General features: G+C 33.1%; 1 protein-coding gene across 3 annotated transcripts in view; it reads left to right on the top strand.

Annotated features, from left to right (window-relative positions):
- The window catches only part of LOC126865899 (uncharacterized), a 210,428-nt gene that overhangs the window by 103,876 nt on the left and 92,890 nt on the right, over positions 1-13,662 (top strand). For all 3 annotated transcript variants that reach the window (XR_007689720.1, XM_050618851.1, XM_050618850.1), the window contains exon 3: positions 6,780-6,915. Coding sequence is in view for 2 of the 3 variants with exons in the window: in XM_050618851.1 (XP_050474808.1) it covers positions 6,780-6,915 (136 nt within the window). In the remaining variant the exon portion in view is untranslated. The remainder of the gene's footprint in view (positions 1-6,779; positions 6,916-13,662) is intronic.

The raw sequence follows: 13,662 nt of genomic DNA, 5'->3' as shown, positions 1-13,662 counted from the left end.
AAGATTAATGCACCTATTCAACTACTATGCATGATACATGTAAAAGATCATTAAATAATTAGATTATTAATATTTATGAATTTCTATCACTATTATAGAGTAACTCTAAACATCTGTGAAGAGTTTGGTATTGAATGAGATGAATAAATAGAATATTAATATGCAAATACAGTTATTACTGTAACCATGGAATGAGAATTTCACGTGTAAAAGTATTAGGAACGTGTAGAAGTCCAGATTAAACAATTTAATAATGTACGATGGGTTTTTAATGAAATTGAAGTATTACTTCCTACCAGAAACGTTTATCTAGTTTGAATATTTCATCCACCTCCTAAACTTTCGGTTCAATTTTATAACTCGAAAACTAAAACTTTTCTCTGCGTTTCGCGATAGAATGAATTTCTTACATAGCCTGTCCTGATGAAATTTGGATATATTTATTCGAGGAAATTACAATATTAGAAAATGAAACACGCAGAAAAATTAAGGCAAAGACGTTGAAGGTTTAAAAAGAATATTTTACTGGAAATTTGAATTTTTACTATCACACGAAATATATATTGACATTTTTATTTTGATCAAACTTTGTAGCACACGATATGTTTCGTTAAATATTTCCTTCAAGCGTGGGAAAGTCAACACCCGTAATGGATGGTTCATGTAGGAGTTTACAAATATGTAAAATTTCAAGAAAATCATTTATAGATAATTTCGTAGCAGAGGTTATTTCATTTTGACTCTATTTAAGGTAGTAACAAACTAAAAAAAGACTAACGCGATTCGAAATACCTAAAAACATAGTACACAAAGATTTACGCTGAACTAAAAACACCAGACAACACAATCCTTATTGTCCAAATAAACGAAGTAAAAGCAAATTAACGAATTTTCGATAAAACTTATCGCAAGGGACACTCGACGCGAAAGGATTTGACTAAAATAAGCGAATCAGCGTGGAAAGCAATGCATTGTTTGCGATGCAATTTGGAAAGGCGACATCCGTGCCTGCATCAATCGTCGGAACAACAAACAACGATGAATGTCAAGTAGAATTAGCATTCCGGATGGCCAGGGACGATCCAAATATGCGGTTTTATCACATGATGCCGGGCGACGCTCGTTAACAGCATCCTTGACCGCTGTAATCTCCGTAAAACAGGTCGCTTATATCATCGTTCGAACATTTCCGCGCGAATCTCCACGCGTTTCCGTGCCGCATAGGTTTCCAGAAGAACCGCTATGTGTGTACGCGTTTACGCAATTGAAAACAAGCTCGTCTAGCCTAGGTTGTTGTCGGTCCCATGTTTTGCCCATTGAACGAACAATCAATTGAATTTAGACCATTATTTTGTATTTTTCTATGTACAATAATAGTAACTTATTATTCTTAGTAAATTTATGATTTGAGCTTTTCGAAAGTCGTACTAATCAACTCCACTATTTTCATTACACAGGAATATCCGATTAATATTCAATTCTCAAGAAACAAGTGATTTTCTTTCTTAAGTTCATTGATCGCAGGAGGACGATATAAATAATAGTAAACTCTGAGATAGACTTAAAAAACGAACGAAAGTAGATCACTAAATTTCTCGAATATTTGTGTTTTGAATATATTGAATAGAAACATTTTACGGATATGTTATGTTATAGTGAATCGTAATGAAATTCGACTATTGCTTATAATAATGTAGGTGATCAATGACAGTTTGTGTGTGTGTGTGATATGAGCCGCTCATTTGTCAACTCGGTTAGCTCCATAAAATAATATACCGACAAAATTGATGCAATTATAAAGACATAGTGTCAATGAAGTATCCTAGACTTGAGTATTATTCTAATATTATACTCAAGTATTATATTGGCAGTAAAATTTCAAAAAGTGGAGTTAAACATTTTGGTTTATAAACGGTTCGTATTATAGCTAAAAGAATGAATCCTAACACGAAGCCCAGGGAGTATAGAAGCACCGCTTTTTCGTTTATCGTTATAACGCGTCTGTATCTATCCTTAGTTGCCCGCTAGCCGACAGTAATGTGCAATGGTTGCGTCACGTGTCAGTAAAAGCTCGTCGACACCGAACGAAAAACATTGTTCAATGCGAAAGAAATATCGTTAGGTTGTATCGTTCGATACACTCTACCATGAAATATCGTTCATTTTAACGGTATCATCGAATTTTCACCTTGTTATACACTGTGTCGTCGCAACGAATGGTTTTGTTTTCTCGTTTTTTCTTCCTTTTTTTTGTAGGTGGATAACCATTTTTCTCTTTTGCAAAGGTCCGAGCGTTGATATAACAAGCGATGTGTGGTCTATTGTTTTTGTATATTTGTTTGTTCGAGTTCTTTCTTTTTTATAGAGCCACATAGTGGATCCGTATGGTTCTGGAAAAATTGTTTTTTACACGTTTTAAATGTATCGTGACTGCGACTGGAAGAGAAGTTTTGTCAGTGAACGCTCATTTCGTGTTACTGGCTGCATCGTGCGCTGAGATAGCTTTATAGAAGATTTGTTTCAATATTTGTAGAAAGGAAGGATTACTTTTTGAGAATGATGTGACTGTAAGCCGTAAGGTATTATGTTACTGGCAATAACCTATTACATCGTTTTGTGTATCACATTGTTGGTTTTCATAAAAGAGTGACAGAACTAGGAAATCAGTTGGAAGTAAAATATTATTTAACGATGAAAACATTTTTTTCTTTAACAATTTAGTCAATAACTAGAACTATGATAAACTTAATGAAATAACAGAAACATACAAATATACAGGGGCATATATGTAAATATCATTTTGTCATAGTATGGAACACTAGTTTTTAGTATAAGTAGAAATCACGATAGAAATCTGGACAGTAAAGACGTGATATTAATAATATACATATTGTTTTAGAAAAATAAAGATATATAATTACATGCATAAAAAATTGTATTTGTACTGTAAGTATACTATAACCATATTTTAATAGAAAAAGTAAACAATTAATTACAAATTTTCGTAACTATGACAAAGTATAAAAATTTTGTTCAAGATTATTCAAGTTACTCAAATTCGAAAAAAGCAAATTGAAATAAGTGACTTGAGGAACGTAAGTGAGAATAAACGTAGAAACTTGAAAGCATATTTCGTGTCAAGTAAATTTAGTAAATAACAGGTTCTCTCTTTCTTAATTTTTTCTATCCTAAACCAAAGATTCCGTCAGTTGCAATATAAAGAACTATCTTAAGAATTTTTATCAGAATTTATCTTACAAAATTTTTCCGGAAATTCTTCAAGCAAAATCGGATCACAAGAAAATGATTATACATATTCGATCGCTAATAACAGCTTAATAACATCGAAAAGAAGCACGAAACTGTGTAATGAACAGTTTTTCCGTGGCATCTGTCGTGTGCATTCTAACGCACACAAATCAACAAGGGAATGGTGGAAAAAGCTGTGCTCTTTCTTCGGATTCGTTTCTTTCGCCCTCGTTAAAAGCCATCTTTCTGTCCCTTCTTCTTTCAACCGCTGTCTCCTTCACTCTACGGCATGTCTTCTTGCTTCGTTATTTAAATTCCGCTAATTGTGCATATTTTGCCTTGCCCATTTCCGATGAAACGATCCTCCGCCACTTTTCCCTAGGGATGCTTCAGCCCCGCCTTCGTTGCTATCTTGCTCCCGGTGTCTCGGCTTTCGCGCGCGTTTCATCGAGTCAATTTACTCGAGTGCGGGGTAATTCCTGATAAGATGACGATTTTCTCGAGTGTTGCCTCTTCACGCTGCCCGATCACCAGAGGAACATTTAATAAGAAAAAAAGAACCCGTGCTTTTGGCGCGTTACGGTCTTTGAAACATTTACGTTTTGCTCTTTGTATTTGTAAGGGAACACGACGAATGTTTAACTCCTGACTCTTTTACCACTACTGACAACATTTCTGCTATTCTTTTATTTCACTGTCATTGTGTGATAGTTAGACAGTGAATTTTTATACAAATTCGTATTTTTATGGAGGCAACTACAGGACAGATTTCTTAAATGAAATTGCTTCTCTTCTGATTGTTTAAGCACAGAGATGTTTCCACAAATCGTTCTATCCACGTATAAAGAAATGTTTGACAATGATGTAAAAATTCCATAAAGTACAAAGTTACAATACGAGCATAAAATATTCTTATGAGCATACGATATTTATATACGTACAGTATTTTATATATACACGTGATGTTAATTATATAACATTGGATAATCTTGCATTAGATGAAATCTTACGATCGTCACTTATAAATTTAAATATAGATGTTTTATTCTTATACATAGAAATTTTATCAAGGAGTTGATGTATTTCACAGTAGCTGTAAAGGGGAAATATCTAATGATTTGAGATATGATAAATGTCTCTAGAGGTAACAAATTCGAAGGGTATATCTGGATGTTTGAGATATGTAGAGTAGTGATATCGATTATTACGCTATTGGGGAAAAATATGTGAAATCGTTGTCGTGAAATTTTATATTCGGAAATGAAATATGTAAGATGCATTTTGCGTTGGAAATGATATTGTTCGATTTTAGGTAACATATATAAAGCCCGAGTATTACGGTGATAGTATATTTTCGTAAAAGCTCCTTACTCTAGCGAATACGAAAGTTTATGTGAAAATTTCAAATCTATATATATAACACAAATTAGTAACATATAAATCCTATTCTTCGTAATTACTCTACAATTTACAAAGACATTGTTTCTTCGTACGGAATATTTTTCATCGAAAAAAGAGTCTGTAATATTATATTTTTAAGATTCCTCTAATATTAATTTAGATTTTTAGATTATATTTAGGTATGTATAAAATTTGTATAGATCTTTCGTGTGGAAGCAAAATTATTATTCAAGATTTCCGCATCATTTTTGTACATTACTTTTTATTTTAACATCAATTAATATAAATAAACAATGCTCAACTGTCTTCGGGCCACGCGTTTAACCTTATCAGATTGAATCATAGAGTAGTAGCATCTAATAATCAATTTATATTACTTGAAAGCTTGTCACGTTGTCTATACATTCGTGAACGTTTTTCCCATTTTTGCAATATTAAGCAAAAAGCTTTCAGCTTCGATTTATTATACAAAGGAATATACACACAGCATGTTGTTAATAGGTAACTTGTGGTTCTAACTGACTAAAGCACGTTGTGGTATTATATTACCTTAAATGTAATTTTAGGAAATTAAAATTGAAGTTTGGACAATACCGCAATAATTTTCAATCTCATAAAATAGAATAAATATAGAATATACGATATTACAAAAAAAATAACAATAGCATTAAGAAACTAATAACAGAACAATTGTTGCCCGATTAAGTAACGTTATCAAAACTGTTAATTCGGCACGCAAATTGCAACGAGCAAATTGAATTCTCATTGAGCTTGTGGTTCGCTTTAAATAATACGCTTTTGTTTGAGAATTCCAATCATCCAATAACGGCAACCGTTTCGAGGTATAATCATTAATACTAATTTATGTATTAATAGTCAGTGAATACGTGCTTATTCGTACAGGAATTTCGCTAGCAAAAAATCGTTCTGAATAAATTTGTACGTGTAATGACGATTTATATGATTTTATCTCATTGACAGTTTGTACAACAGTACGTTATTATTACAATAATAGAGAAATTTGTAAACCCGGATTAACGTAACATTAACAATATCTATAGACCAGGCTTAGTTGCTAATTGATATTAGTAACGTGAAATGCTATTTCTCTTCCTTTATTGTCATTAATTATACAGTAAATCTAAAAACAAATACCATTTTAAATATGACAAACAAAATTAGTTCGATACAATTTTAATTACTTGAACAAAAATTTTCGTTTTGAAAATTTCAATTATCTTCGTAAATGGTCTTTACGAACGTATGAAATTCTTCATTATCACTAATACTTATAGCTAAAACTGTTTTCATACATAATTCATAGAAGTAAGAAATTAATGATTTACCAGGGAAAAATTTGAAAAGAAAATCGCTGAAAATCCAATATTTATGCCTGACAGACATGATATATGGTATTGCATAAGTTGGTACGTTCAGCAATACCATGGAAGATCTCTTGAATTGATGTGTACACTCCGAAAGTCGGATTTCAAATGTTCTGCAATAAAATACACCAAAAAGATTTAAGGTTAATTCATTTCGTCTCTTGATATTTCACTTTCATTATGCTAAATTATAAGTTTAAATGGGCTTAACAATTGTTCGCTATACACGCAAAGTAATCTATGTCTTAATTGCTTCGAGTAAGTGCAGTCTGAAGGAAACCTTGGAAACATATTATCCCGCATTGATAAAAATATAAATTACCAACCTAAATTATAGAAAAATAATGGAATCATAGAAATTGAAGAATTGGTATCAAAGTAACACTTTCGCACAATAAAAAAAGTGCGAGTCAATCGAATCAACATTTTAGTTTAATATACCGGTTATATAAAGCGTTCACCGATGTCTTTCATCCGGGTGAGCCGCGAAAAAAAGGCAATGAACCGTGTGCTCGAATCCCGTACGAACGACGAAGAGACGCGTGAATAAATTCGTCAGTCAATCGCATCCGGTGCGGAAGTTTAATTCGTGTTATAACCGGTCCAGGTAAATCGAGTTATTGTTAATCGCAGAGAGCGAGGGATTTTAATGTTCCGATGACGGTGGGCGATAACACGTGTTGCCGCAGTTGATATCCATTTGCATTCACTTTGCACACACCTTTGGTCGTTGCTTTGTTTCAGCACGAGAACTCGAACAAGAGCCAGGTAACGCTCCGCGACGTCGACTTCGCTCTCTCGGGTATGTTCAGTTGCGAAGTTACAGCGGACGCGCCGACTTTCACCACCGCCTACGTCTCCAAGAATCTTACGGTAGTGTGTAAGTACATGCTTCATGACATTACAGAGTATCGCGGGGAACTCGACGTATTCAGCATGCTCGTGTGCCTACCCTACGACGCTCGTTGCTCACCACCCTCCACTCCTTTCTTTACCGATGCACGCGACTGACGCGTGTGCGGCATAGTAAGTCACCATCCTCTTTCCAGCTATAGGCTCTTTCGCGTGTTTTGTTCGGAATTTCGAATCTTTCACCGAATTTTATTTAACAGATTTTCTACAAGACATTTTTTCGTCTCGTATTGGTATTTTTTCTTGTTCGAATGGGGTACGAGGATTTTTAAGTGTTTTTTTCCTTTATATGATTAAATATTTTATGAGTTAATTCTAATTCTTAGTGTTGACAATTTTCAACATTGGACTGACAATTGTCGTAGACAATTGAGTAGATCTTACAAACTTTACGGCTACAGATTGTTTTATGTGTTTTGATCGGAGTTCGGAATATTTTTTCGAATTTTAACTGAGTTTCGAGGAATTTGTTGGTATCGAGATTGGTATTTTAATTCCTTCTTTGCATGGAAACATTGGAACTTTTTTTAGGGCTATTTAATATTCGATTTGTAACACTCGAGGATTGAGAATTATTGTTGAGCTACAAATGAGTATTGATTACTGATTATATCAACTGCAAGCTGTTTCACGCGTTTCGTTTGAATTTTGGGATTTTTGTTTCAGTTCATCTTAATCAATTTTCTAACGAAATTTTAACAATTCTTTTCAATCTTTCAATTTCTCCTTCAATTTCAAAAAACGGTTGAATATGTTTTTCAGTAAATTACAGCTCTTAAATTTTTTCTTATGTATCACACGACATGAATAATTATCTTCTCTATAAAAAATACACGATTTTATTTGGAGCACAATAGAGCCACATTTCGTACACGCATTCGTATGAATTGTTAAAAAATACAGAGTAGGTAAAATTCAGTACACGGTGCAACATTTCGCTTTAAATTCTTTCCCCACTATTTTCCAATTCTTTTCACCTTCATGTACCAAGATCTATAGCTTAGTTCGCCTTCTAGAATCACTCTGTACACGGAACACACTTCACAAGCCTTACATATCAAGGAAAGTTATACTGCAACAATTCAACATAACAACGCCGTCTCTTTTCCATCCATTTTTTCATATGTTACATTAAATTATTAACTTCGTTACCTCCTTTTTTATGTTGCCCTATCGTGAAAAAATGTTTCTAACCTGTGAAAAATACGACAAAATCATGAATATGCGTGTTTTGTTGTTTCAATTTTATTTTAAAGTCTTTTTCATACTGTTAAAATATTTTTTCATTGCTGAAATTGATAATGCCATACAATGTTCTTTCGAAAAATTTATCTTTAACCTTACAATATCATCTTCATGCTATCGCCTTACAATAAACAAATTCATATAACTAACTCAGTTATCTGATTTACCTTTTCAAAATATTCGTATCCTCATAGAAACAAAAGAATGATTGATCAATTTATCCTCCAAATGATTCTAATATTCTTCTCAAAAAAAAAAAAAAAAAAAAGAAAAGAAGAAAAATCAGATAAAATCACGTACAATTTCCAGATATAGAATAATAATAGGAAAATAATTAAAAATTTCTTAGCCACCTAGCCTTAGCCTAAGAAATACTTGATATTTCGTACGAAATCAAACGAACAAGAAAGATGGCCGTAGTATTAAGGTTTACCCTGTAGATTCGCATTTTCCCCTAATTGCACTGCGCGCGTGCAAGATTGAATCGGCACGAGTTTCCGCGACAGCGTGCGTACCTCGAAGAGAAAGTTTCTCCTTGATGGTATCATTAACTCTACTGGCGTTTGATCCGAGGCCAGTCACACCCTCCCAAACCAGTGAATCGGCTTCGTTGTCGCGAACGATTTCATGCACAGCCGTCTGACTGCTATACGTATCTATGTACGTATACGCGCCGTGAAACTAGCTCCCACGTAAATTCGCGGAGTGTTTCTAATTTCCTCCTGCACGCCACTGTGAGATCAAAGGAGCGCTTTTGGGGTTAATCAGTGCACGCCACAGAGTCGCGAGTACGTTAACGCGTTTCTCAAATTCATAGCGATCTTTCTCTCGTTGCTGTTTTCTTTTTTCTCCCTGCTCGAATGCCAAAAGATTTAATGTCGTACGTGTATCGCCGAAATTTGCCTCGTTCAAGGATGATTGTATGTTTTCAAAGGTAAATTTCTGTTTGCGTGTAACTATTAGACCGGTGTCTATGTTTACGCAAGCTCACATTTCTATGGATAGGATCGAGGAAATGATGGCCAAGCAGAAATTTGCTTCGTCTACTACGCTTTATAACGAGCAGTTTAGTTTGGATGATTTGTATATTTTTGAATATTTACTTACTGCATTACTAGCTGCATTACTAGCATTTTTGCACCTGAGAAATTGTGTACAAATGCAGAAACATCCGCACTCTGTGTAATATTTAATTACATTGAAACAATATGTAGAATATAGATAGAAATATAGATAAATTTATCTTATCTATTTCTTTACACATATCTTCAGGAAAATGATATAAAAATGTGTATACGTGGATAGTACTTTAAAAATTTGATGCAAAAGTTGAACATTCTTAATAATTTTATATTCATGCACGATGTGTATAATTTAAGATTTAATTAGATTCCAACTCCAATAAATTAATTTTAACATTATGGAGAATCAAGTAATTGATTAGAATGTCTTTTTACACATTTAATATTTCGATATTTTTAATACGTTTAACTTTCATTCATTTATCAAAGATTTGTCGTTTTTCAGTTAATTAGTATTACATTTCCAATTTACCGTTGTACACATTTTACAAACTGTAGGTTGTAAATATCGACAAGAACCAGTTGAAAGTTTGAAAGTTTGATATTCACATTTCTGCTACGTCGATGTTCTGTAAAACGAAGAAGAAGTTGCATCGATCTGTAACGGAAATGTTCGTTAGTTGAGTTCCGTTACTTCTTTCTTCTTTTTTTTATTTCTCTCTCTCTTTCTGGCTCATGAAAGTTGATTGATAATTATGGAAAACTTTTAACCTGGATTAAAGCAATTTGATATCGTTGCTTCCTTATTTCGTAAGAGTGAAATAGCCACGTGTCAATTCATTCATTGTGGAAGCTTAGTTAAAACTTCAAATCAGAGAAGTTAATAGAAACTTTCCGGCTGAATATTGCGTGCGTAAATATTAGAGCAGAGTTTCGCGGAAACGAATACACGAGGACTAAGAAAGGCTAAAGTTTCCCAAAGACAGTAAATACGAGAAGATTCACGAAAGGAGCATTGTTTCAGACTTGCCAAAGAGTAACGGTATGACGAACGTGATTTTTGAAAATACATTTTCGCCGCTAACTGCATTCGAAATTATAGTAAATTCTTCTACCAGAATTACATTTTAAACATATTATTGTAAAGAATTATTTTGCAAAATTGGACCTGAAAGAAGTTAGTAAGAAAAAGTCGAATTTAATCAAATATAGCATCTCAATAGAGCAATTCAATCTGACAGATTATGTGACATATCAACGAATAAAATGTAGCTATGTAATCATAATGAGCCTACTTTAGTCAATCAGTATTTCAGTGTATCGAATTCAGCTACACAGATTCCAAGTGACTTGATTCCAATGAGTCACTACGTTAATTAACTCATCTAGTTTCTCAACTTTTTTTTGCACATGGAGAAATCCTCATGGACACTCCGCTGCTGCTAATAATCGGTAACAGCAAAAATGATCTAATTTCTTAACTAATTAGTTAACAAGCTGATCTTAAAGCATCCTGTAATAAATAAACTAGTCATGGATTTAATGTACCTATCTACTTAAATTAATTTTAATTTAAATTTAGCTATACACCATTATGTTAATTTTCTACAACGACAGATGATGTACCTATCTACTTAAATTAATTTTAATTTTAATTTAGCTATACACCATTATGTTAATTTTCTACAACGACAGATGATATATAGTTACGTAGAAATTTTCGTTTAATATCAGAATACTTCCAGGGAACAAACTACATCTAAAAATGAATAATTAGAAAATTATTAATTTTGGTGTTGGTATTATTAAATTACTATTATATCTGTTGCTATTTAGTGCATTATATATTATTAAGTTACTGTTATATCTGTTGCTATTTAGTTCGATGTATACTGTGAGTGATCTCATGAATCAGACCCAAATCATGGACAAATTTTTTGCAGTCTTGTATGTAATTTATCGTGTATAAATGTGGGATAGTGTGACATCAGGGAAGGACGTGGGGTGAGGGGTAATTATTTATTAGCGTTGTCAAGATATGTTGACGTTGTCAAAGAGTGTTATGAGCGTTACAAAGGTATGTTTGGGAAAAAAGTGAGCATGGAAAACATTGTCACGAGAGTTGAGAGAGAGTTGAGAGAGTCATTGACAGAGTTGAATTTATCGTTGTCGTGTGAAGATCGTTGTGTTGTTGTGTCATAGAAGTAGTGAGTGACGAATACGTGAAACGGGGTATTATATTCGATTTCGTGTGGGTACAAACGATATTGTATAAATCATACTGTTACCTACAAACTAATAATATAACATTCCTACATAAATTTTTCAGTAGGAAATTATGAAAGCAGTATAGTCAATTAATAACACACTTTTGAGAACTCACTACTACTCTGTGATTTCTGTATATGATTTTTAATAAATAATTCACGAAATTTACAAATGTTTTCACAAAATTCTATATTTGTGAAACGAGCATTTTATATCTCGTAATGTTTAGAAATTAAATATAATACATTACGTATCTGATCAAATCATCGACATCTATTATTTTATTAAACGTTACATTCTTCCCTTTTTTTTATTACCATGAAATTTTTCTTTTTCAACAAATATCATCAGTCTCCGTTGCACGTTCATTTCTTTCAATCTCTATTTGGTGATATCAAAGGAAATAGCTTTGAAACTACCACTCACGTAACCATCGACCAAATACCATTGCGATTTTTCGTGAAGTCGATCGACGCTCCTGTTTATCGGAGGCCTCTTACGCCAGAAGTCGAAACGAACTTCGATTTGCCAGTCTGAGCGAAAGGTCCAGGGGAATCTTGAATTTACGGTGAGTAGTTCCGATATTGAAACCCAAATCTCTGTGGCGCGCGCATTTTCGATTCCTCCCATCTTGAGGAATTTTTCACGCGCGGCCAGTTGTCCCGGTCAAACTCTTTCATATTTTTTTTTTATCAGCCAGCTTACAGGTAACGCGTTCTGAGAATTCATGACGCGAGGTCCGTGACTTATCGGTGGCGCGTTACCTATTTTGCAGAGACCTGGTATAAGTCGAATGTTTGACGAATATAAGTTGAAATCGTGCGAAACGTTACTCGATCCGAATTTTTGTAGGAGGTGCTGTGAACTCGCCTCGTAAAGTACCACGTGTCTATCCAACTTTTGCGTTTTCAAAGGTAAAGACGTGTTTGAAAAGCTTTCACCTATGCAGGATATCTAGAGCGTATTGTTATTACTATTTATAAAAAAGATTGCGTTTATTATAAAAGCAAACTATGATTTTTGATATTTGCCATTTTGAATTAGCACTTTTTTTATTTCTTTTAACAGTAGAAGAAGAATACATCTGAGAGGTACAGTATTACTGGGAACTTTTAGCTGGAGAATATCATTTTTATTGTAAAAGAGCGGAAGAAATTGTTACAACAAAGAAATTTAGAAAGAACCGCGCCAAGTTTTTCGTCATTTTATTGTTATCGGAATTTTCTTCTTCCATCCATCGCCATTCGAAAATTAGAAGACTCTCTTAAACCAAATTTTTGAAATAAAATTTTTAGAAATCAAACTCGAACATATGAAAAATGTGTATTCAAGAAAAATATGTATCATTGTTTCTTTAAAAAATTATCGATTTCTACTATGTGGTATGGAACTTTAAACTACTAGCTGACTGTTAACTGATTGTCAGTTGCAGTAATACAGTGAAGTGTGACATGCATAAATGATTGCTTGGAATAGCTTCGTGTTAATCTAAAATGAAATCATGGACGACATTCTGGAACGCGTTTACTATTATTACCATGTTAATTGATCTACAGGCAGCTATACATTCTAACGTCACTACTTTACACGAAGTTCGTAAGAAATCTTTTAAGCTGTAACAGTTTTATTCCGTCGTAAAGAATAGGTTCGTTTATGGCAAATACAATATTAAATCCAACTCCAGTTAAGTTCATAAACGTATGAATTTGCATAAAAAGTCTAGTAATGATATTACAAGCGCTATTTTTTAAATTTATTAAAAAATTCGCTATTATTTGTGCCATCTTCTTCCGATAAACGAAGTTAACAAATTACATCATTTGTTTTTTGAGAATTGGCCACTAATTGCATTGTGTAATAAAATTTAGGTTAGTTAAATTAAATTTGTAATTAGACGAGTGTGAACGAAATTGACATGTATGTAGCTACAAAGGAAACAATACCTAAATCGAAAGTGAATAATCAATTATCGTTTAAAATTTGAAAACTAATTAAAATCTGATATAAATCTCAGTAAGATAAATCGTATTATACATAATTGAATTGAATTACGTTAATAAACTAAATTACATGTTTTTCATATATTTGGAGCACTCCTACACGTGTTGCTAAAATATTAATTGCCAACAGGAGACTATTGTTCACAAACAAAACAAGGAATGCAAGATAGAATAGAATGC

This window comes from Bombus huntii, chromosome 5 (assembly GCF_024542735.1).
Source record: "Bombus huntii isolate Logan2020A chromosome 5, iyBomHunt1.1, whole genome shotgun sequence".
Lineage (NCBI taxonomy): Eukaryota > Metazoa > Arthropoda > Insecta > Hymenoptera > Apidae > Bombus > Bombus huntii.
Note: the sequence above shows the minus strand (reverse complement) of the source record. Positions and strands in the feature narration are given on the sequence as shown.